Here is a 24,867-nt window from a genome sequence, read left to right as displayed (position 1 = left end):
CCTCCCCTCCTCCTCCTCCCGGGGCCCTGCCCTGCGGGTCTCACCTGCTGCTCCGCGGGGTCCCGGCGAGGGCCGGACAGCGCCCCCTGGCGGCAGGTGGGCGCCCGCGCAGCGCATGCTAATGAGCCCGCGGCGCCGCTCGCGGATTGGCTGGCGCGGATTCCAGCTGCTTTCCAAGTCAGCGGCGCCTAGTGAGAGTCAGGGGGGCCCGGCCCGCGCCCTCCCCGCCCAGCCGCCTCCCCGTCGACGCCCAGGGCTGGGGCGAGCCAGGCTGCCTTTCGAACTTGGGGGGCTTCTCCTCTTGTCTCCCACTGGTGCTCTGGCTGTGAATCCATCCAGGGGCCAAGATGACAATCCGACACCAAGGCCAGCAGTACAGGCCGAGGATGGCATTTCTCCAAAAGGTAACCCTGGCCCCTCACCTGGGCCCTGGGAGGCGGGCCGGGGACCGCATCTGCGAGGCATCCGAGGACACGTGGGGCAGGAGTGGAGGGCACTCCTTTGGGTCGATTTGTGCTGCTCGATTTTATTAAGTGACTTCTTTGCTGTGTGTGTCGATATTGATGACTATAATAATTAGGTTTTCGTGCGCCCTGCCTGTAGTGGAGAATCTGAAGCCAGCGCGATGGTCTGCGGGAGGTGAAAACAACCTGTTACTCGGGAAAGGCAGGTTCAGTTCAGGCTGTGGCAGATTTGAGACAGCCTGCTGATATTGTTGTAAGACGACCAGATGTGACATTACCATTTTTTGCCTTTAGTTTCTGATCCAAAACTGCACTATTTTAAAGTGTGTGTGTGTGTGTACACATAGACCATGAAAACAGGGTGATTTGTAGGATAAAGGGCCACCCCACTTACAGTGCCCCAAGAGCCCTCATTTGAGTGTGTCTGTCTGTGCATCTCCCGCTGTCTGCGCTGGCGGCAGAAGTCCCAACCTTTTCGCTTCCCTTGTGAATGCTTTCCCAGACAAAGTGACCGGGCACAGGGTGTGCACACAGGATGGACATGTGGGAGGTGGAATGCACCTGTGGGGTGATGTGTCTGGGGACAAAGTGGTTCATTTAGTTCTGAGCTTCTGAGATAATCACTGTCAGAAGAGATCTGTGGAGGATTAGGTCCCGGGTCATGTCTTTGTCCTTCCTCCCACCCATAGCCACTTTTCACAGCGTAGGGTCCATCTTCTTAGGCTTATCTTGTTAAGTAGAATTAGTTGAATGTTTTGTGACTAGCTGGGCTCTCCCTGAGCCCCTGGAGCTCAGCAAATTGGTATAGTCGGTGACCACTGTCCTGATTTGCCCAGGACTTTCAGTGCTAAAACCAGGACAGTCCTGGGGACCCCGGGACAGTTGGTTGCATTTGGTCCACCTACTTCAAGATGCTTGTGCTCATCTCCTGGGTAGTAGAGGTGTGGGTATCATCCATAAAGCAGACAGGCTGGATGTTGTTTCCCTCAGAAAGAACCCTGAGAGCCTGTATTGCAGATACCAGTTACTAAAAGCAGAAGAAGCTGCCTAAGTCAGCTATCTGAAAGCCACACATCATCTTCCAGGATTTACCCTAGGACTGCCTCCTCCCAGGCAGGACAGCTCTGGCTTGGAGGCTCAGAGAGTAATTGTCTGGAGATATTCAATTTGTTTATTGAATCTCTGGCATTCTTTTCCATCACGACTCTTCTCTAGTAGATTCTCCTCTCTTTACTTTGGTCTTCTAACTAGTGTCTTGGTCTCTAGTCTCTCCTCCACCCCAGGCTGCCTTCCTCCTCCCCAGCCACCCCTCCTCCACCCCAGCATCCTCTCTTCCACCCTAGCCTCCCCTCCTCCACCCAAACTCCCTCTCCTCCACCCTAGCCTCCCCTCCTCCACCCAAACTCCCCATCCTCCACCCCAGCATCCCCTCTTCCACCCCAGCATCCCCTCCTCCACCCTAGCCTCCCCTCTTCCACCCAAACTCTTCCTCCTCCACCCCAGTTCCCTTCCTCCACCCTAACCTCTGCATCCTACATTTCAGCTGCCCCTCCTCCACCCCAGCTCTCCCCCCTCCACCCACCTTTCCCTTCTCGACCCCAGCTCCTCTTCCTCCACCCTGTCTTCCCCTTCCTCTACCCCATTGTCCTCTTCCTCCCCAGCCTTCTCCTCCTCCATCCTAACTTACCCCTCCTCTACCCTAACCTCCCCTCCTGCATCCCAGCTCCACCTCTTCCACCCCGCTTCCCCCCCTCCATGACATCTTTCCTATACACAGTTTTCCCCCCCCAAATCAATGGCGACCTCCTTGACCTGAAACCCTCCACTGGCTTCCCACATTCCCAGGATAAAGTCCAGCCTTCCCCTGAGCACCCTGGCTACCCAGGATCCCGCTCCCACCATCTTCCCGGCTTTGCCTCCTGCCTGCCTGCCTTCCACACCTGCCCTCTGGGAAACAACAAAGCAGCCACAGGCACCCCTGGGCTCCTGCCTCAAGGACTTCCTTCCTTTTTAGGAACCCGTGCCCTTTCATGCCTCAGGGTCCGTCTGCTGGGAAAGTCCTTTCTCCCCCTCTCGCTTGCCAAGCTCCACTTCTCTTCCCATGCCCAGCTCAGCTACGCCTCGTCCATGAAGGCTGGTTCTCCTACTGCCCCTGGGCAGGACAGCTCCCTTCTCTGTGCCCTACAGACCCTGCCGCACCTCTAGCATTGCTCTTTCCCTAGACCTTGTGCTGGCGAGGGTCCTGTCTATTATCCTGTATATCTGTGTATGTATTGGTCATGTCACAGAGCTCCTTGGAGCAGGGGACAGAATAAAATTCTGCAGAACAGGCCTCAAGAGCCTGTGCCAGGTGATCCTTAATGAAGACTCAGCTGCATTCTATGTCCAGCTTTCTGGAGAAGGGCCTGGAACTAAAAAGTGTGGACCTGGGTGCAACTGTCACTCACCACTTGTTCTGTGCATGTGATGAAGTATGCTGTGTCTGCGATGGGGTGGGGAGGGGCGTTATGTGCATTATCTCATCTATTTCATAAGCTGGAGGTTATGGTCACCATTTTACAAAGAAGAAAGCTGAGGCTCAGAGAGGCTAAGCGGCTTGCCAGTCACGCAGCACTAGATGGTGTGAAACCAGGAAGAAATACAGGAGTGGTCATTGTCTGTCACAAGTGGTGATGCAATGCCAGGAGCTTTCCCATGATGTAGGGCAGAGTGTGGAGGCTGTGGGAAAGCCCAGCTCAATGTGCTTAGGGACACAGAGCTGAGACCTGAAGGATACATAGGAGTTTCCAGGCAGGAAGGGAAAGATGTTTCCGGCAGGGGGAACAGTGTAGGCACAGAGGCATGGGAAAGCTAGGGAGGTTGGGGCCATGTTCTGTAATGGATGGATTTTGAAGTGCAAGGGGAGTGGGAAGCTGGAAAGGAAGGCGGAGGCAGCAGGTGCATATGGGCCTTCAAGACCTTTGAAAGGTTTGGTTTTATCTCGTACAGAGCCACTACAGAAATTGGAATGGGCAAGTGATATGGCAGATTTGCAAATTAAGAAGACCACTGGTGGGCCAGATGCAGTGGGTCATGTCTGTAATCCCAGCAGTTTGGGAGGCCGAGGTAGGTGGATCATCTGAGATCAGGAGTTTGAGACCAGCCTGGCCAACATGGCAAAACCCTGTGACTACTAAAAATATAAAAATTAGTGGGGCGTGGTGGTGGGCACCTGTAATCCCAGCTACTTGGGAGGCTGAGGCAGGAGAATTGCTTGAACCCGGGAGGTGGAAGTTGCAGTAACTTGAGTTCACAAGTTCATGCCACTACACTCCAGCCTGGGTGACAGAGAGATTCTGTCAAAAAAAAAAAAAAAAAAAAAAAGGCCACTGATGTGAGCCAGAGGAATGGGTGGGATGCCTTCTCCCTGAACTAAGAGAGTTCACTCAGGATCCTCTGTGCCCCTGCAACTACAGCCTCTTGAGAAATGACAGCTGTCATGGGGCCAGCGAGAGCCATGCTGGTCAGAAAGGCCCTTGTGCGATTCCTGAGGTTCTCACACTCATGCCTCCATCTCAGTCTCAATGTAACCATGGGTCAGCATGCCCACCAGCCATGCTGCTGCCCACCTCTGATGCCTGGGCTCGTTTAAGATGTGGTAGAAAGAGGCAGAGGCTTTGCTGGGGAATTAGCTGATGGCACACAGTGGACAGATGAACGCAGGTAGGTGGCCTCCTGTGGTTCCAGCACCCATGGACTCTTGTTCTGGGGATGGCCCATTCCCCTCTGCAATTACCAGATCACACTCCGAGCCAGTACCACCACTGCCCTTGGGATTCACCATGGGATGGACTTTCTTGGGGAAGCCTTCTGGTAGACAGCTTTGTTTTCCTGTGTGGCTTCTGGCACCTCTTTTTGCCTGAGAAAGGAATGCAGAAGCAGAAATATTGAGGATATTCAGGCAGAGTTTGGTATCTCTTGCTTGTAATGTTCTTTCATTCAATACAGACACATAACTGGGCACTTATGGGCTAAATGCTGTGCCAGGTCCTGGGAGCACCAAGGAGCTTAGAGTCTAGTGGGGAAAGACAGATGTGTAAACAAGGAGACAAGAATTGTTCCATAGGCTGTGACAGACATTGTTAGAGGATACATGTAACACCAAGCAGGGGGTGGTCAGTTCTATCTGGGGTCACGGGGGATCAGGACAGATTTCACAAGGGGGCTTGTAATGGAGTCGAATGATAAGAAGTCAGTAGTTTTTGGCCAGGAGGTTGGGGAAATGAGTGACATTTTAGGCAATACAAAACATGGACATGTAAAGTAGCAGGGTGGTTTGGGAGATTGCCTGGGGGTCGGGAGAGCTGGCTCCAAGTGTGCAGGAAGTGAGTTTCACATTGATGGAGGGGAAGGCTGGTAGGTAAGAATGCCCCAGAACTGTGTGTGCGGTGGCACACGCCTGTAATCCCAGTACTTTGGGAGGCCGAGGCAGGCTGATCACTAGGTCAGGAGTTCAAGACCAGCATGGCTAATGTGGTAAAACCCTGTCTCTACTAAAAATACAAAAATTAGCCGGGCGTGGTGGCGTGTGCCTGTATTCCCAGCTACTCGGGAGGCTGAGGCAGGAGAATCACTTGAACCCAGGAGTCAGAGGCTGCAGTGAGCTGAGATCGTGCCACTGCACTGCAGCCTGGGTGACAGAGCAAGACTCAGTCTCAAAACAAACAAACAAAACAAAACAAAAAACACACAAAAAACCATACAAACAAAAAGAAAAGCCTAGAACTGGAGGGCCTCCTAGGTCATGCTACAGAGTTTAATGACTTCTGTGTTTAATGAGAAGCTGTTTGACGTTTTAAAATCAGGGATGAATAAGATGAGTTGGTTTATAAGCTAGAAAGATGATTCTGGTAAGAGATGGAATGAGTAATTCTCAACCTGGACTACACTTTTTTTTTTTTTTGAGACGGAGTCTTGCTCTGTCGCCCAGGCTGGGGTGCAGTGGCCGGATCTCAGCTCACTGCAAGCTCCGCCTCCCGGGTTTACGCCATTTTCCTGCCTCAGGCTCCCGAGTTGCTGGGACTACAGGCGCCCGCCACCTTGCCCGGCTAGTGTTTTGTATTTTTTAGTAGAGACGGGGTTTCACCGTGTGAGCCAGGATAGTCTCGATCTCCTGACCTCGCGATCCGCCCGTCTCGGCCTCCCAAAGTGCTGGGATTACAGGCTTGAGCCACAGTGCCCGGCCTGGACTGCACTTTAAAAAACGTTAATATCAACTCACCGTACTTTGAGTTTCTGATTTACTTGGCCTGGAAGTGAGACTTAAGCATTGGTCTTTTTATGCCACTGGTTTTCTTCCTTTTTTTTTTCTTTTTTTTTTTTTTTGACTTGAGTCTGTCTCTGTTGCTTAGGCTAGAGAGCAGTGGTGAGATCTCGGCTCACTGTAACCTCTGCCTCCGGGTTCAAGTGATTCTCCTGCCTCAGCCTCTGAAGTAGCTGGGATTACAGGGACCTGCCACCACACCTGGCTAATTTTTGTGTTGTTAGTAGAGATGGAGTTTCACTGTGTTGGTCAGGCTGGTCTCAAACTCCTGAGCTCGGGTGATCCACCTGCCCTGGCCTCCTAAAGTGCTGGGATTGCAAGTGTAAGCCACCATGCCCGGCCTGGTTTTCTTTTTTTTAAAACAATTTCTTTTTCTAGAGATGGGGTTTCACTATATTGCCCAGGCCGGACTCAAACTCCTGGGATCAAGGGATCCTCTCACCTTGGCCTCCTGAGTAATTTCACTTACAGGTGCCTGCCATCATGCCAGGCTTAACCATTGCTCTTTTTGAAAAGTTTTCCAGGTGGTTTGAATGTGCAGCCAGGATGAAAGCCCCCAGGGACATTTGGCAATGTCTAAATACATTTTAGGTTGTCATAACTGGAGGTGCTCCTGGCATCTAGTAGGTGGAGGACATGGATGCTGCTAAACATCCTACAGCCCTCAGGACAGCCGCCCTCACCAACCCCCAAAGAATGATCCAGCTCCAAGCATCGATGGGGCCACGGTTGAGAGCCCTGAGCGAAGGAGCACCCCGAAGGCTGGAGACAGATGCCACAGCTGAAAGGCAGAACCTGATAGTTCGGGAGACGGGTTAGAAGAAGTTCCACGGAGGCAGGATTGAGTGGGCAGATAAGAGATGTGTTGAAAACAAAAGCAGTCAGACTGGGCAACATACCAAGACCCATCTCTACGAAAAAATTAAAAAATTAGCTGGGGGCCAGGAGCCGTGGCTCACACCTTTATCCCAGCACTTTGGGAGGCCAAGGTGGGTGGATCACTTGAGCCCAGGTATTTGAGACTAGCCTGGGCAACATGGTGAAACCCTGTCTCTACCAAAAATGCAAACACGCACACACAAATGAGCTAGGCGTGCTGGCAGGCATCTCTAGTCCCAGCTACTCGGGAGGCTGAGGTGTGAGAATCACCTGAACCCAGGAGGCAGAGGTTGCAGTGAGCTGGGATTGTGCCACTGCACTCCAGCCTGGGTGACAGAGCCAGAACCTGTCTCAAAAAAAAAAAAAAAAAAAAAAAAATTAGCTGGGCGGGTGGCACATGCCTGTAGTCTTAGCTATGGGATGCTAAAGTGGGGGGATCACTTGTGCCCAGGAGTTTGAGGCCACAGTGAGCTATGATCGTGTCACTGCACTCCAGCCTGAAAAAAAAAAGGGATAAAAAAGCCCATTCAACAGAAGTTGCCCACATCTTGGCTGGGGTCGCCTGGAACAATTCCCAGGCTTTTGACCAGGGTGGGAAGAGCAGATTTTGGTGAAAGACTACGAAGCACTGGTTAGGGCATAGTGCTGAGCGTCTGGGAGATATTGGGCGAGACAGCGGGAGGGTGGCTGGACTCTGTGTGGCCAGGCTTCTTAGCCGGAGCACATCCTCCTCTGTTAGAAAAACAACTCTGCAGTTCTGGGTCACTTTTCCCATCTTTGTATAGAAAAGTACCGATTGTTATTGTTCCCCCGGGTGCCTTCTCCAGCTTAAAGGAAAATTCCAGCCCCAGAGATCTTCCGCAGTGAGTGACAGCTCCTTAATGTGAGGAGCAGTGTGGGCGTGGTGGGTGGGATGTCAGATCCATCAAAGCCCTCATCCCTGATCCCTCTGTGATGTCGGGATTCCCTGGCACGCCTACTGTCATGCCTCAGCACATTGGCATCTGAGAGAGGAAAGGTGCAGCTGACACCCTGACCCCCTTCTCCCCAACACGGGGTCAGACAGGGTCCCGCGGCGCCTGGTTGTGCAGCACTGACATGTTGCCTGGGAACGAAGCGGGGCTGATGCTTTGTCTTGGGAGGAGCTGGGAAGCAGAGTTCGTTTGGGAATGAGAGTGTTGGCCTTTGAGGGTGAGGATGCCCCTAAGGACACAAGGAGGAGAGTGCAAGATCTGCTGAAGTTTGCAGCAGAATAGCAAGGGCATCTCACTTCCTGGAGAACTTAGGAAACAGTTCAGATTCTCCCCGCTCTGTGCAGGGGAAGGGATGTTTCTGATTGAATATAGGACACAGAGTCTGTATGAGTTTGTAGGACTGTTGTCACAAAGAACCATAGACTGAGTGGCTTAAGCAACAGATACTTCTTTGCTGACAGTTCTGGAGGCTGGAAGTCTGAGATCAAAGTGTGGCACGGTTGGCTTCTCCTGAAGCTTCTCTCTTTGGCTCTCAGATGGCTGCTCTCGCTCTGTCCTCGCATCATCTTCCCTCTGTGTCTCTCTGTGTCCTAATCTATTCTCATAAAGACACTGGTCATAGGGGATTAGGATCCACTCCATGACCTCATTTCACCGCTTTATTTTATTTTTTTATTTTTATTGAGACTGAGTCTCGCTCTGTCGCCCAGGCTGGAGTGCGATGATGAGATCTCGGCTCACTGCAACCTCGCCTCCCAGGTTCAAGAGATTCTTCTGCCTCAGCCTCTCAAGTAGCTGGGATTACAGGTGCCCGTCACCACACCTGGCTAATTTTTTTGTATTTTTAGTATTGGCTAATTATTTGTATTTAGTATTAGCCAGGCTGGTCTCGAACTCCTGACCTCTTGATCCACCCGGCTTGGCCTCCCAAAGTACTGGGTTTACAGGCATGAGCCATGTGCCCAGCCTCATTTTTACTTTTTTGAGACTGAGTCTTGTTACATGACCAGGCTGGAGTGCAGTGGCTCGATCTCGGCTCACTGCAACCTCTGCCTCGCGGGTTCAAGCGATTCTTCTGCCTCAGCTCCTGAATAGCTGGGATTGTAGGTGCCTGCCACCACTCCTGGCTATTATTTATTTATTTATTTATTTATTTATTTATTTATTTTTGTATTTTTAATAGAGATGAGGTTTTGCCGTGTTGGCCAGGCTGGTCTCAAACTCCTGACCCCAAACCATCCGCCCATCTCAGCCTCCCAAATTGCTGGGATTACAGGCATGAGCCACTGCACCTGGCCTCATTTCACCTCTTTAAAGACCTTATCTCCAAAAGCAGTCACGTTCTGAGGTACTGGGATTAGGACTTCAATGTACGAATTTATAGGGGGACGCAGTTCAGCCCATAGAGCTAGAGTTCTGTGGTTTCCTGGGGTGACTGAGGAGACGCCTCAGAGGAATTTGTATCGGGAAAGGAGGAGAAAGGATCGGGATCCCAATGGGCCGAACTCCCTCAAAATGTTCCTGAGGTTCACGTGACGTTCCCTCCTCCCACCCAGCCCTTCTTTCTGTGCAGGGTGACACACCTGCTAGAAAGAAATCTGACTCCCCTCATTGTGTTTTAAAAATAACTCTCATTATTCCTCCTCTGAAGGTTATTTTCAAACTCTTTATAACTCGATTTTTTTTTTTAATGCAAAGACAAGGAATCAAATCTGCCAACTTTCTATCGGAGAAACTCGGGTTTCTAACTTTTAAAGTGGGATTATATGTCTTCTCCAATATATGGACTCCCTGTTTTTATAACATGCTGTTGTTACATCTAATAAAAACCATTTTTAATGAAGGCAGCCTTTCATCCGGCAGCTAATGTGGGAAAAAGGAGTCTTGGACCCTCATATTAGAAAACCTTGGCCAGGCACGGTGGCTCACACCTGTAATCCCAGCACTTTGGGAGACCGAGGCGGGTGGATCACGAGGTCAAGAGATCGAGACCATCCTGGCAAACATGGTGAAACCCCATCTCTACTAAAAGTAAAAAATTAGCTGGGTTTGGTGGTGTGCACCTGTAGTCCCAGCTACTTGGGAGGCTGAGGCAGAAGAATCGCTTGAGCCCGGGAGGCAGAGGTTGTAGTGAGCCAAGATCCGCCACTGCACTTCAGCTTGGCAACAGAACGAGACTCCGTCTCAAAAAAGAAAAAAAAAGAAAAAGAAAAAAAAGAAAATCTTGGCCAGGCATGGTGGCTCACGCCTGTAATCCCAGCACTTTGGCAGGCTGAGGCGGGCAGATCACTTGAGGTCAGGAGTTTGAGACCAGCCTGGGCAACATGGTGAAACCTCGTCTCTACTAAAATACAAAAAATTAGCATGGGGTGTGCGCCTGTAGTCCCGGCTACTTGGGAGGCTGAGGCATGAGAATCGCCTGAGCCTGGGAGGTGGAGATTACAGTGAGCCAAGATCACGCCACTGCGCTCCAGCTTAGGCTATGGAGTGAGACTCCGTCTCAAAAACAAACAAACAAACAAACACAAGAAACTCGGGCACTTCTTGGGTACCATGGAGACCTGAGGTCACAGTTAGTGGAGAACTCCAGAAGGAGTCACTCCCACAACCTGTCGGCTCCTTCGTTCCCTGGGCCACTCCCAGGAGCAGCAGTTCTACCTCTCAGCGCCCCGCAAACACCCTCCTGGGGTTGTCCCTTTGCTCCCCTCATTGCTGCTAGACTTACAGCTGACCCAGTGACCTCAGATGCCGCTAAGTCCCGACACTGCAGATGGCCAAGGACTATGGCTCTGAGTCAAGTCAAAATGAGTATTTTGTGTTCCAAAACAATTCTGTGAGCCGAGAATGTATCTGTGCAGAGGAAGCTGACAGTCAGTCTTGCACTGGGAGTCCCTGGAGCTGCCTGGGTTCTGCACACTGGCTGGCTCTGTGCTCAGAGTGGCCTCAGCTGTGTACCTGCCCTTGGCCCATTTCTCGAAATCATGGTTCAGCTGCAAATGCTGGTTTCGCAACAAAGATTGAAGTAGGGAATCTCACCCCTCAGCATCAAATTAGGACATGGTCCCACGCTCCTTGGGAAGGTGGGAGCCTTCCAGCTTCAGGCTGCCTGAGTGACAGGCGGCAGGTAGCATTTTTCCACTTCAGGACTCCCTTGAATGACCCGTCACCTTGAATGCACCTGGATCATTCTCTCTCTCTTTTAAAAACTTTTTTTTGTTTTTTTTTTTTTAGACAGAGTCTCACTGTGTTACCCAGGCTGGAGTGCGGTGGCGTGATCTCAGCTCACTGCAACCTCCACCTCCCGGGTTCAAGTGATTCTGCTGCCTCAGCCTCCTGAGTAGCTAGGATTACAGGCATGTGCCATCACACCCGGCTAATTTTTGTATTTTTTATAGAGACGGGGTTTCACGTTGTTGACCAGGCTGGTGTCGAACTCCCGCCCTCAAATGATCTGTCTGCCTCACCCTCCCAAAGTGCAGGAATTACTGGCGTGAGCCACCGTGCCTGGCCTTTCTTTAAAAATTTTTTATTTTATTGCGGTAAGAACATTTAACGTGAGAACTACCCTTTCAAAACTAAGTGTATAATACAATATTGTTGACTTGAGGTACAATGTTGTACAGCACATGTCTAGAATGTATTCATGTCATTTAACTGAAAGTTCTTTATGTCTGTCGAGTAGCAACTTCCCGTTTTCCATTCTCCCTGACCCCTGGCAACCACCATTCTGATATTTGATCTATGAATTCGTCTATTCTAGGTACTTCATGTAAGTGGAATCGTGTGGTATTTGTCCTTCTGTGACTGACCTATTTCACTTAGCATAATTAACCCCAGGTTCATCCATTTGCTTGCATATTGCAGAATTTCCTTCTTTTCAAAAGCCAAACAATGTTCTTTTGTATGCATAGAACACATTTTCTTTGTTCATCTGATAGTGGACACTTAGGTTATTTCCACATTTTGGCTAGCATGAATAGTGCTGCAGTGAACATGGGGGTGCAGGTATCTTTTGCAGAGCCTGATTTCAATTCTTTTGGATACATACCCAGAAGTGGTATTGTTGGATGCTGTGGCAGTTCTATTTTTAATTTTTCTGATGAACCTCCATACTGTTTTCCACAGCAGCTGCACCATTTTGCATTTCTACCAACAGTGCTCAGGGTTCCCATTTCAATCTCTTTCCATTTCTGAATTAAGAAACCTGAGTCCTTCTTATACCACCCCTCCCTTGGAGTGCAGCCGGGTCCTCACCATCTATGGAGATTCTGTTGGCCCTCTCTGCACTCTTTTTATGATCATCTCAGCCAGTCTGCAGTTGCTATTTTTTTGGGGGGGTGGGCGGGGGGAGGAGGACAAGGGCTCCCTGTGTTTCCCAGGCTGGATTTGAACTCCTGGGCTCAAGTGATCTTCCTGCCTCAGCCTTCTGGGTAGCTGGGATTACAAGCGTGAGCCACCATGTCTGACTTGCAATTGCTATTTCATAAATACTTTGTGCACAGAATGATATGAAATACTTTGTATGCTTAATCTCATTTAGTCTTCACAACATCCCTATGATGAATGGTTTTGGTGTTTTTTTGTTTTTGTTTTTGTTTTGAGACAAGGTCTCACTGTTGTGCAGGCTGGAGTGCAGTGATGTGATCCTGGCTCACTGCAACCTCTGCCTCCTGGGTTCGAGGGATTCTCCCACCTCAGCCTCCCAAGTGGCTGGGACGATAGGCACCTGCCACCACACCTGGGTAATTTTTGTATTTTTGTCAGATATGGTGTTTCACCATGTTGACCAGGCTGGTCTCGGACTCCTGACCTCAAGTGATCCACCCACCTTGGCCTCCCAAAATGCTAAGATTACAGGCATGAGCCATCACACCGGGCCTGATACTACTGCAAGCTCTGTTTTACAGATAAATGAGTCCTAGTGAAATTTAGCAATTTACGTAAAGCCTCTAGCTTCTAATTTGGAGCAGAGGTGTGAACTGAGCTTTCTCTGCATTCAGACTCCTAGCTTTCATATTAGTTAACTTTTTATTTTCATGTAACTGTCTGCTCAACTCTCTGAAGACTGGAGTCTTTTACCTTGTATCCTTGCAGTGCAGTGTTCTTAATACATGCCCCGTAAATACCTATACTTATTTGCTTTGTTGACCTGGGTTTCTATTCCTGGGCACCTAAACACAACCCTGCATGCAAAGTTTCAAAATGTATTAGTATGAATGCTACTAATATTAGTAATTCTAACCATAGCAATGAACATATGTCTCTCCTGACAAAGCGTATATCATTATGCATACATAACATATATCTCTCCTTATAGAGCATTTTACATCATTAAATTCTAAGGGATTATAAAGCCACAAATTAATTAAATTCTAAGGTATTATAGAATCATTTAGTAGTCCACATACTATCATGGTCCCCATGTTATGGCAGAGAAAGGAGATTCAGAGAGGTTAAGTGAGTTGCCCAAGATCCTACAGTAAATAGAGAAAGGAAATCCCACAGAGCCTGAGTGCTTTTTCTTTGGACCGCTAGCAAGTACCTTCAGATCACAAAAGGATTTTGTAAATTTTAATGAGCCAGTGTTGGGAGATATTGTTTAATTCAATGCCAAGAGATGGTGTAAGCGAGGTGGCTAAATGGAGGGGAGAGGGGAAACAGGTAAATGGATGAAATGTTTTACTTTGGGTAATGGTGGGAATGTGGACAGACTGGGTGTGAGAGCAGCCTTCCACGTGGATGTCCAGCTGCACGTAGCAGCCCAGACCTCAGGAGAGAGCCCTGGGCTGGGTGAAGGCAGGAAAGGGCTTTGTTCCCCGCTGCTGGTTCACGTTCTGTGCTTCTGCTCCTGTGGCCCTTCCACCTGGAACACCCTCACCCATGCTCCTTTTCTCTTTCTGCTTCCTAATACTTGCTAAACTTTGTAAAATTCAACCTAGGAGGCTGGGCGCGGTGGCTCATACCTGTAATCCTGGTACTTTGGGAGGCCGAAGTGGGTGGATCATTTGAGATCAGGAGTTTGAGACCAGCCTGGCCAACGTGGTAAAACGCTGTTTCTACTAAAAATACAAAAATTAGCTGGGCGTGGTGGTGGGTGCCTGTAATCCCAGCTACTTGAGAGGCTGAGGCAAGAGAATCGCTTGAACTCAGGAGGTGGAGATTGCGGTGAGCTGAGATCGCGCCACTGTGCTCCAGCCTGAGCAACAGAGCAAGACTCAGTCTAAAAAAAAAAGAAAAATCAATCTAGGAGGCGTCCTTCCCTTCTGCCCAGCCCTAGGCACTGCTGTGTTCACATGACACCATAGACTCACCCTTGTCATTGTACGTTCTGCATTGTCCTAGAATATGCTTGCACTGGTCAGTGAGATCTTTGGGCTCAGGGACCAAAGCTTCTTCTCTCTGGCTTCCCAGAGTCGATCATGACTGTGCCTGGATGTCAAATGACCAACTGACCATTGGCAAGTAGATCTGGGACACGGGGAGTAGACAGCTTTCCCGTTAGTGAGGGCTTTTCTAGGGGAACATGAAGTTTGAAACCTCTGCACATGAAGCTTTCTCAAGGTCAGTAGCAAACACTGAATAACAAGAGAAACACCTGGGTTTTCTCTAGTCATCTTTGTTGACTAGTGTCAAACATCCAGTTTGTTTAAAAAAAAACACGTCCTTCAGGCTGGGTGAGGTGGCTCACGCCTGTAGTCTCAGCACTTTGGGAGGCTGAGGCGGGTGGATCACTTGAGGTTAGGAGTTCAAGACCAGCCTGGTCAGCATGGCGAAACCCTGTCTCTACTAAAAATACAAAAATTGGCCGGGCGTGGTGCCATGTGTCTGTAATCCTGGCCACTCGGGAGGCTGAGGCAGGACAGTTGCTTGAGCCCAGGAAGTGACAGTTGCAGTGAGCCAAGTTCGTGCCACTACACTCCAGCCTGGGCGACAGAGGGAGACCTGCCTCAAAACATAAAATAAAATAAAAATAAATCCTTCAGTTGATATTATTTCCATTTGATTTTTTCAAGTGGGAAATAATTTTTAGTAATAAAAATGAAAAAAACAACTCTAAAGATAGTCAGGGCTGTTGTTGTGGCTGCCTTCCTGCAGTTCAGGCTTCCTCAGACAGTTTCTTGATTCTCTTTAGCTTCAACTCTCCCTGACAGTCATGGCTGTAATTCGTATCTCTGATCCTGTCTCTTCTGAACCTGGGGCAGTCATTTCCAATCACCTCTCAGACATTGTGGGAATCTCAGCAGCCCCTTGCAGTCGACCTGCCAAGGCAGATGCCTTTGCTGCCAGAAGCGGCTTCTTCTTTTGCATTTTCTAGTTTGGTAACTGGTAACTCTGGTTGTATAAGTTATAAACCTTGGCATTATTCTGTGTCACCCTCAGTGAACCACTCAGTCACTTGCAAATACAGTTTATTTTTGCTCTTCTAGGGCTCTGAAAGTCATGCTTGCTTACCATCTTCCTGGCCACTGCCTCATTTATTTATTAATTCACACATCACCTGCTTACTGGGTACTACCTATGTGCCAGGCACACTTCCTGACACTTGACATCCAGCAGCAAACAACAACAGACAAAGACCCCCAGGAAGAGCTTATTTTCCAGGAGCAAAGGGAGATGCACCATCAACAATGTAATAACTAGGTCAATTATTTTGTATGTTTGAAGAACACGCATGCTCTCGAGAAATGGAGCAGGGGGTCAGGAATGCCAAGGGTGGAGTTCAGGGTTGCAGCTTTAGGAATGGTCAGAGTGGGCCTCCTGAGACCATCAGAAGGGGAAGGAGGTGAGGAGGGAGCCAGATTGGTCTCTTGGGAAGACTGGCCCAGGTAGAGGGAACAGCCAGAGCACGGGACCCACCCAAGGCTGGCTGGGAGTGTCCTTGGTATGGCTGGGGGAAGGAAGGTGGCCAGTGTGGCTGGATCAGAGGGAGCTGGTGGGGAGTGGTAGGAAAGAAGTCAGAGAGGAAGGAGGTCCCGAACATGTAGACCAGTAGGGAAACTTTATCATTTACTCGGTGTCAAGTGGCCCTTGCAGTGGAACAGCCACGCAGAAGAGTGACATATTCTAAAATAATGGAAAGCCCATCTGGCTGCTCTGCTGAGAGTACAAAGAGTGGGGGTGTTAAGGGTTGAAGCACTGTCATTTCTTTGCTTCTTTTAAAAAGAGACAGGGTCTTGCTCTGTCACCCAGGCTGAGTGCCGTGGTGCGATCATAGCTCACTGTAGCCTGGAACTCCTGGGCTCAAGTGATCCTCCTGCCTCAGTCTCCCAAGTAGCTGGGAACTACAGGCATGTGCCACCATGCCCAGATAATTTTTAAGTTTTTTGTAGAGGCAAGGCCTCACTGTGTTGCCCAGGCAGGTCAGAAACTCCTGGACTCAAGCGATCCTCCCGCCTCTGCCTCCCTGAATTTGGGATTACAGGCGTAAGCCACTGTGCCTGGTCACTGTTGTTCCTCACTGGGCTGTATGCAATAGCTTTGAAGAGGTCACTGCACTTTTCTCTACCTCTGCGAACTTCTTCCTACTTCATGTTCTTCTCTCTGTCATGGGCCACGTTTCCAAAATGCTCTCCAGGAACAGTCACTGGAACAAAATCCACACTGCAGGGGTGGCTTTGAGGTCCATGTGATCTGGCCTCCACTGGCTATTCCAGCCGCAACTCCTGCTGTTTTCTGTTCCACTAACCCTGGGAGCTGTCATCCTTTCACGCCTTTGCCCATGGTGTTCTATCACTTTCTGTCCAGCAAAATCCTTTCTTTTTTTTTTTTTTTGAGACAGAATCTCGCTATGTTGCCCAGGCTGGAGTGCAGTGGCACAATCTCGGCTCACTGCAAGCTCCGCCTCCTGGGTTCACGCCATTCTCCTGCCTCAGCCTCCGCAGTAGCTGGGACTACAGGCGCCCACCAGCACGCCCAGCTAATTTTTTTGTCTTTTTTGGTAGAGATGGGGTTTCACCGTGTTAGCCAGGATGGTCTCGATCTCCTGACCTCGTGATCCGCCCGCCTCGGCCTCCCAAAGTGCTGCGATTACAGGCGTGAGCCATCGTGCCTGGCCCAGCAAAATCCTTTCTCGTTAAGCTCCATCTTTCCTTAAAAGCCACCCCAGAATCTCCCAGTCAGGATGAATGTGCGAGTCTTCACACACAGGGATGGGATCTGTGGCTGTGGAGCACACCTTAGTCCTGGCTGCATTAGAGTCACTCAGTGCCCACCTGGCTCCTGTACCAGATGGGGAACCCCGGTGTCCGCCTTTGCATTTTGAGATCCCTCTCAGTGCAGTGGAAATGGCCCTGCACAACTTTCAAAATTGTTCTCGTCAGTTGGCTTTTTCCCGTTCTGTCTTGCAGATTGAAGCGCTCGTGAAGGACATGCAGAACCCAGAGACAGGGGTCCGAATGCAGAACCAGAGGGTCCTGGTCACCAGCGTTCCTCATGCCATGACAGGTGATGTAGCTTGCACTTTAGTCTTGGCCTGGAATAGACCCCAGAGGCCCAATACGGCCCACCTCCTGTATTTGTAAAAAACTTTATTTCTAAATAAAGTTTTATTGGAACATATCCATGTTCACTCATTTATGTATTGTCTATGGCTGCTCTTACACTACAATGGCAGAGTTAAAATATATAGTTGTGGACAGGCACAGTGGCTTACACCTATAATCCCAGCACTTTGGGAGGCCAAGGCAGGTGGATCACCTGAGGTCAGGAGTTCGAGACCAGCCTGACCAACATGGGGAAACCCCATCTCTACTACAGGAACAAAAATTAGCCAGGCGTGGTGGTGCATGCCTGTAATCCCAGCTACTCAGGAGGCTGAGGCATGAGAATCGCTTGAACCTGGGAGGCGGAGGTTGCAGTAAGCCAAGATCGCACCACTGCACTCCAGCCTGGATGACAAAACAAGACTCCCACAAAGCTGAAATGTTTATTTACTATCTAGCGCTCTACAGAGTACATTTGCTGACTCCCGGACTAAAGTCTTCCTCTGAGGAAGGGGTCAGGAAGGAGAAAAGGACTCAATAGGTCATTTCCTGAAGCCATTCCTCCCAGAAGTTCATTTTAGAAATCTTCACTGTTATTTTTTGTTTTGTTGTTTTGTTTGCTTTGTGGTGAAACCAAGTCGCAGAAAAAAAAATACTATTTAGCAGAAAAAAGTTGGCCTTTGTTTTGCTCCACCTTCTACCTTCTAATTCATTTCAGGCCCTTCTCAACTGCCCTTTCGGGGTGGTGCCACTGTCTCCTCTCTCTGTGTGTGTGTTGGGGGGTGACGTGCCTGCAGAGCATCATTTGGGGATATTGGCAAGAGGGGCTGGACACCAAACTAGGAGAGCGTTTTGGTTAATGTGTTACCTGTTTTCTGGTCTTGATTTTGCAGTAAAGACAGTGTTTCATACTTGGGTGTATTGCCTGCAGAAGCAGACAGCTTCTCATAGCCCAAGCCAGGGCCTCACCACTGCTGTGCTCAATGTGAGGCCTCCCTCTCTATGCCACCCCTGACCTGACTATTTATTTTTCACTCAAGATGCCCTAGTCTTTGCAGAGACAAGCTGGCTCACGGCCTCCCCTTTCCCTTTCTGACTGCTTAGAAGAAAGGATGCCCCCACCAGCAATGTGTCACTCAGGTTTCCTTGCGTGCAAGCAACAGAAGACCCACTCTTTTGTTGGAGCAAAAGGGGAATTAATTGAAACGCTATAGAGCAGCTCATGGAGGGAAAGGAAACATTGACAAGCCAGACTTTGGAAAGGCTAAGAACCAGAGTAGCTCTGGGCACCTAAAGAGTGGAAACAGTGGGCAGACTTTTCAGGGTGCCTTTGCATCCCCCATCATCTCAGATGCAGCTGGGACAATTCTTCCTGAAGGCATCCCCAACCCCGTCCCCCTCCCTGCCTCTGATTGTCATTAATTTTGGCCTGAATTCTCCACTGGACTGGGGCCCTTCAAGGGAAAGTATCTTGTCTTGCTTATCTGGGTAACCCCAATGCTTAGCAGAGCTGTGTTTATAACAGATGGTTAGTAAAAGTTTATTGAATGCGTGAGTCACTTCTTGTCTGTCATTGTGTGGAAAGTGCAGGATTAAATCCTTCAGGTGTCTTTTCTAGCTATAGCCCTGGTCTCAGTTTACTCTCCCCATTGTTTTGTTTGTTTGTTTGTTTGTTTTGAGACAGGGTCTCATGCTGCCTTCCAGGCTGGAGTGCAGTAATGCAATTATGGCTCACTGCAGCCTTGACCTGCTGGGCTCAAGTGATTCTCCTGCCTCGGTTTTCCAAAGTGCTGGGATTGCCAGCTCAAGTCTCCACAGCTGGCCAGTTTTCTCATTTTTAATGCAAGAATAGCAATCCCTCCCTAAGGGAACGAGTGCAGGAAGGAAGTGAGAGGCTGTTGTGCCGGTGCTGAGTGTGCAGCGGGTGCTGGATGGTGGTCGTAGCTAGCGCTTGCCCATGCGTTGTCTGTTAACACCCACAATAAAGTTTTTTTTTTTTTTTTTTTTTTGAGACAGAGTCTTGCTCTGTTGCCCAGGCGGGAGTGCAGTGGCCGGATCTCAGCTCACTGCAAGCTCCGCCTCCCGGGTTTATGCCATTCTCCTGCCTCAGCCTCCCGAGTAGCTGGGACTACAGGCGCCCGCCACCTCGTCCGGCTAGTTTTTTGTATTTTTTAGTACAGATGGGGTTTCACCGTGTTAGCCAGGATGGTCTCAATCTCCTGACCTCGTGATCCACCCGTCTCGGCCTCCCAAAGTGCTGGGATTACAGGCTTGAGCCACCGCGCCTGGCCACAATAAAGTTAAAGGTAGATATGACTGCCCACTTTTGCACCTGGGGCTATGGAGACCAAAGAGTTTCAGCAACTTGCCTTTCAGCAACTTGCCTTCATGTCCTTAAGCTCATTTCATGAGTGGAGCTTGAATTTCAGCCCAGCAGATGTGACCTCCAGAGTCCATATATATAATATATATATAGTATATTATATATATATATACTTTTTTTTTTTTTTTTTTAATTTTTATTTTATTTATTTATTTATTTATTTAGAGACAGGCTCTTGCTCTGTTGCTCAGGCTGGAGTGCAGTGGTGCTATCTTGGCTCATTGCAGCTTCTACCTCCTGGGTTCTAGCGATTCTCGTGCCCCAGCTCTGAAGTAGCTAGGATTATAGGCACCCACCACCACACCCAGCTAATTTTTGTATTTTTAGTAGAGATGGGGTTTCATCACGTCGGTCAGGCTGATCTCGAACTCCTGACCTCAGGTGATCCGCTCGCTTTGGCCTCCCAAAGTGCTGGGATTACAGGCATGAGCCACTGCGCCCAGCCCAGAGTCCATATTCTTATCCACTGTCAGTGTGCACCAGCTGCTTTCCTTCCTTGCGCACGGGGCACACTTGGTTCCTGGATTTGGGTGAGGTTGCCCATCCTGCCATGTTTCTCCTTGTTCCTCCTGCACAGGTGAATTCCAGCTGCTATAGAAACAACACAGGGAGAAGCCCTGGTCCTGCAACATTAGCACCGATAAAAACAAATTATTTAACTTCATGGACGGCAGGCGTCCCAGGGCTTCCTCGGGACAAAGGTGACTGATGGGGGAGCCTGAGCAGTCTTCCATGCTGTCAGCACAGACCGTGTGGTACAGAGGCTGGTGGCACCATAATCTCATTTGATCTATTTTGGGAGGCAGTCAAGTGGATGAGAAAGCCCTCAGCTCCTTGGTGGAGAGAGCTAATCAGTCTGATGTCTGCCTGGGTCTCTCTCTGCCTGCGCAACACTGTGTAGCATTTAAAGAGAGAGACTTGGTGTGGAAAGTGGATTTTAAGTAGGAGTTTAGATGAAGGATTTTGCTTTTGAACAGCCAACCAGGAATGAATGATGCTAAGAACAACAGAAGTAGAACCATGGAAAACCACGATGGTGTGCATGCGGACACTGACAGAGATCATGGCTGGACATTTGTGTCCTAGCGTGTGGGCATGAAGGGAAGAATTGCAGGTTGTCTATACCCAGTCATGGTCATAGGCAGGCAATTATGCCCAGAGAGTGTGCATGTGGGTCATAAGAAGAAATGTCCCTGCACCACCTCCGAGGAGGGAAGTATCATTGGCAATTATCCAGACATAAGAATCCAGGCAGTGGGGTCTCAATCCTGGCCCTCTTCTTTGGTGCATTTTGTGGACCTGTTCCCATGCAGACAGGTTTCCAGCTTAGCCTTTGGAGAGTAGGCTAAGATTGCTGGAAATCTGACCATTGGCATCTGCATGATGGCCTCTGTGATGGGGTGCTTCGTTCCAGGGCACCTTGTCTATCTTCTGAGATGCTCTTACCTTGTGCCTAGAAGGCGTACCTTCTGCTTGTGAGGCCAGAGGGCCCAGGCTGAGGAAAGGGGCTCAGAGCTTCTGTGGGGTTGTATGGCACCTCTGGGCTTGTTGATGGAACTTGGCTTGCCTTGATCCTTAGATAAATCTGAATCTTTGAGGGGAGCGGGTGGGTGGGACAGGTGCATGGGTGCACGTTCTCTCCTGGCCTCCAAGCCTGCATCTCCTGCTGTTTTTTACATTTTTTTTTTTTTTGGTGTGTGTGTGTGTTGTTCCCAAGCAAGCCTCTAAGATTTGCCAGGCCTGGGGCGAGGGTACACATGGAGCCTTCATTCCATCATCTAAAGTTATAAATAACTAGGATAGGTCCCATCTTCCTACCCTGACAAAAGTACCTTCACAACGTCATGGAAGGCCAGGTTCAAGCTTAGAATTTTCTGACTCCTCGGAGTTCTGCCTGGGAACTTGGGGAGATGGAGAGCCAGCCGCAGCCCCCAGCCTGTCCTCTTCCCATCCCTGGGTCTGTTTTACTCCCATGAGTCCTAGCTTGGTCCAGAGCCCTGCAAACAACTTGCCTTGGGTGTGTTTTGTGTGTGTGTGTGTGTGTATGTGTGTGTGTGTGTGTGTGTGTGTGTGTGTGTGTGTGTGTTTAGACTTAGTCTATTTACTATCTAGTTAGTGAATAACAGTCCATGCACAAGTTATTGTCAGGTAAAAGGTCAATACGATAAGAGACGATAAAGATGAAGTGTGTGTGGTGGGGGGCCAGGCGGTGCGGTGCGGTGCGGTGTTAGGTTGCACATCTGCTGGAGTGAGATCATGGATAGCCTTGAATTACAGGCTGCAGAGTTGGGACTGAACATGATGAGGTGGGGGTTTCCGAAGGTTCTGAGCAAAGAGGAATGAAATTGCAGCTGAACAGGAAGGAGACCAGTCAGGCAACAGCGTGGAGGAGCAGGGATATGTCAGGAGGCTATGACGATAACCGCAAACGTCTCTGTTTTGCAGGAAGTGATGTTCTGCAATGGATCGTCCAGCGGCTTTGGATCTCCAATCTGGGTGAGAGCTCATCTGGCAGTCAGTTATCCAGGACAGCTGTGTGTACAGCACCATGGGAGAAACTAAATAGAGACTTAGCCTGTGTTTCTGAGAAATTTGCATTTTAATTGGAGGGTCATGACCTTCGACTGTAAAACTGCCAGAATCAAAAGCAAAGGCAGGATAATTTGGGGACAAAAGAGTTATTTTATACCAAATATTTAGAGCATAAATAACAGGGATAAGTGGGGAGGACTCAGTCAAGAAAGTCCTGGAGGGGGTGCTGTGTATAGCTGGTGTTGAAAGAAGTGATGCTTGTGAATTGATGAAGAGGAGCTCTGAGAGTCTTCCTATAAGGGGACACTAGCAAGAACAATGGTATAGAAATGGAATGAGCGGAAAGTGGAGGCGCGACAAGGGAGATTGAGAGTCATGGCTCCAGATGGCTATGGAGGGTGGCAGAGGGGTGGAAGAGCACCTGAAGATCTGGGAGATAGGCAATAGGTAGCCACAGACAATTTTCCAGCATGGCAGTGTGCATGATACTCGTACTTCAACTAGGGTGCCTGAGCAATTTAGAAGACGGATTGGAGCAGAAAGAAACTGGAGGGGATTTCACACTAGAAAATAGGCTGTTGGTACAATGAGGCATACAACTTTAGGACTTGGTCTTTGACGGAGAGAGCGAGACCTGGAGAGGGAGGGTTGGGGAGGAGGTCTTCCCACACCTTGGAGGCTGAGCTATGGGATGGGGAGATGGGTTGAGTCCTTGGGCTGGGGGTTCCTGCAGGAATGGAGGGATGGAATCCCTTCCAGAGGATGGAAAGACATCTGCTTCCATTGGTGCTTTGGAGAAAGAACCAAAGAAGTGGCCGGGCGCGGTGGCTCAAGCCTGTAATCCCAGCACTTTGGGAGGCCGAGACGGGCGGATCACGAGGTCAGGAGATCGAGACCATCCTGGCTAACACGGTGAAACCCTGTCTCTACTAAAAAATACAAAAAACTACCCGGGCGAGGTGGCGGGTGCCTGTAGTCCCAGCTACTCGGGAGGCTGAGGCAGGAGAATGGCATAAACCCGGGAGGTGGAGCTTGCAGTGAGCTAAGATCCGGCCACTGCACTCCAGCCTGGGTGACACAGCAAGACTCCGTCTCAAAAAAAAAAAAAAAAAAAAAAAAAAAAAAAAAAAAAAAAAAAAAAAAAAGAAGTTTGTCCTTTAATTGATATAATTGATAAACAAGGCTGTGCTTCCAAATAAACTGGAGCAGGGTAGGAATTAAAGTGAAATGGGAAGGAGAGGAACCTGGACCTGGGATCAGGTAGAGGTGAGCTTGGGATAGAAGTTGGCAATAAACATAGTGCTCCTCGCTCATTCTTTGAGTGACAAAGTGTCCGTTGGTCCGACAGAGACATTTTCTTCCCAGTCCTGTGGCCTTTCCCAGACCCAGTGGGCCTAGAGAGGCTTCTCTAGGCCTTCCTTAACCATCACCCGCTGCAGCAGACCACCTGTGGGTTCTGTTAACATCCAAGTTTCCTAGTTCCCATCCAGACTTACTGAGTTGTCATTCCTGAGGATAGGACCTGGGAGGTCCTCCTTTTAGTGTGCAACCCACCTGATGCCTGTCCACAGCCAAGTTCAGGAACTAGTGTCCTCACTGCTCGTGAGAGGCAGTGCTGTTAGGAGGGGGCACCTGTCCTGGAGTTTGGGGTGCCGTGGGGGCCGGCAGTGAGCTCCTGTCTCAGCCCTGCTCTTAACATCCGTGTCTGAACTGCTTTTCCCAGAGGCACAGAACTTGGGCAACTTTATTGTCAGGTATGGCTACATTTACCCCCTGCAAGACCCCAAGAATCTCATTCTCAAGCCTGATGGCAGCCTCTACCGATTTCAGGTGAGTCTTGGCCTTGACCTTGGCTGTTCATATAGGGTTGATCTCATTTGAAAAGATCTCATTTGTAAAGGTCGGGTTCATAGTTTCACAGATCAGGACTTCAGAAACGGTGGAGGGGGCTAAGGTGGTTCAGTTTCTTTAGTCACAGGGTTGGGGTCCATTGAGTCACAATCCAGTTTTAAAGTGTGGTTTCCCTGGTTTCTTTTGCAGACACCGTATTTCTGGCCCACCCAGCAGTGGCCAGCTGAAGATACCGATTACGGTAAATACTTCAGTCCCAACTATGCCTTTGGTAGTGCTTAACATGCTGCTTATTTACTTGCTGCATTTTGGTGACATTTGTCTTGCTGTCATCATGACCTTTATGTCAGTCCACATCTGCACTGGGCGTGTCCCCAGGGGCAAGGGACTGGGTGTGCTGAGCGTTCTCTCCCTCACTCTGAGCGCAGCGGCCTCAGGCTTAGGGAGGCTGCAGATGGGGTTCTGAAAGATGATGATGATGGAAAATGTCATTGCTTTGTTTTCCAGCCATCTATCTGGCCAAGCGAAATATCAAGAAGAAAGGAATTTTGGAAGAATATGAAAAGGTATGGAGGTGCTTTTAAGTAGAGGTTATTATAATTGAGTGGAATATAGCTTTGAGCTGTACTTTCCTCATTCTTACATCACTACATTCATATGTGCCCTCATGATCCATCCAGCCAGCCAGCCAGCTAGCCATCCTTTTACTACTTAGAAGCAGCTAACTGAAGTAAATTCTTTCCCATGTCTAACTTTACTTTCTCTTGCTGTACTTTAAGCCCTTGCCTCGGTGGCTACTGGGCACACGGTGGCTCCCCGCTTCCTTTTGCCATCCCAAAACAATGTGACATAATTAATATGTACTCTAATGGACAACCTTGGTTAACAGATTTGAACTTGAATTTTTTTTTCTTTTTTTTTTTTTTTTTAAGACAAAGTCTTGCTCTGTTGCCCAGGCTAAAGTACAGTCGCATGATCTCAGCTCACTACAACCTCCACC

General features: G+C 49.3%; 1 protein-coding gene across 4 annotated transcripts in view; it reads left to right on the top strand.

Annotated features, from left to right (window-relative positions):
• Nucleotides 1-24,867, top strand: part of RGS9 (regulator of G protein signaling 9) — a 107,364-nt gene that overhangs the window by 13,921 nt on the left and 68,576 nt on the right. For 2 of the 4 annotated variants that reach the window (XM_017855854.1, XM_017855853.1), the window contains exons 1-6: nt 145-404; nt 16,967-17,063; nt 21,930-21,980; nt 23,740-23,846; nt 24,057-24,108; nt 24,375-24,433. In XM_017855854.1, the coding sequence (XP_017711343.1) occupies nt 348-404; nt 16,967-17,063; nt 21,930-21,980; nt 23,740-23,846; nt 24,057-24,108; nt 24,375-24,433 (423 nt within the window). In that variant the 5' untranslated portion in view covers nt 145-347. Of the gene's footprint in view, nt 1-144; nt 405-16,966; nt 17,064-21,929; nt 21,981-23,739; nt 23,847-24,056; nt 24,109-24,374; nt 24,434-24,867 lie in introns of those variants that run through there. The other 2 variants (XM_017855855.1, XM_017855856.1) reach the window with 1 other exon arrangement.

This window comes from Rhinopithecus bieti, unplaced genomic scaffold, assembly GCF_001698545.2.
Source record: "Rhinopithecus bieti isolate Rb0 unplaced genomic scaffold, ASM169854v2 scaffold_39870, whole genome shotgun sequence".
Lineage (NCBI taxonomy): Eukaryota > Metazoa > Chordata > Mammalia > Primates > Cercopithecidae > Rhinopithecus > Rhinopithecus bieti.
Note: the sequence above shows the minus strand (reverse complement) of the source record. Positions and strands in the feature narration are given on the sequence as shown.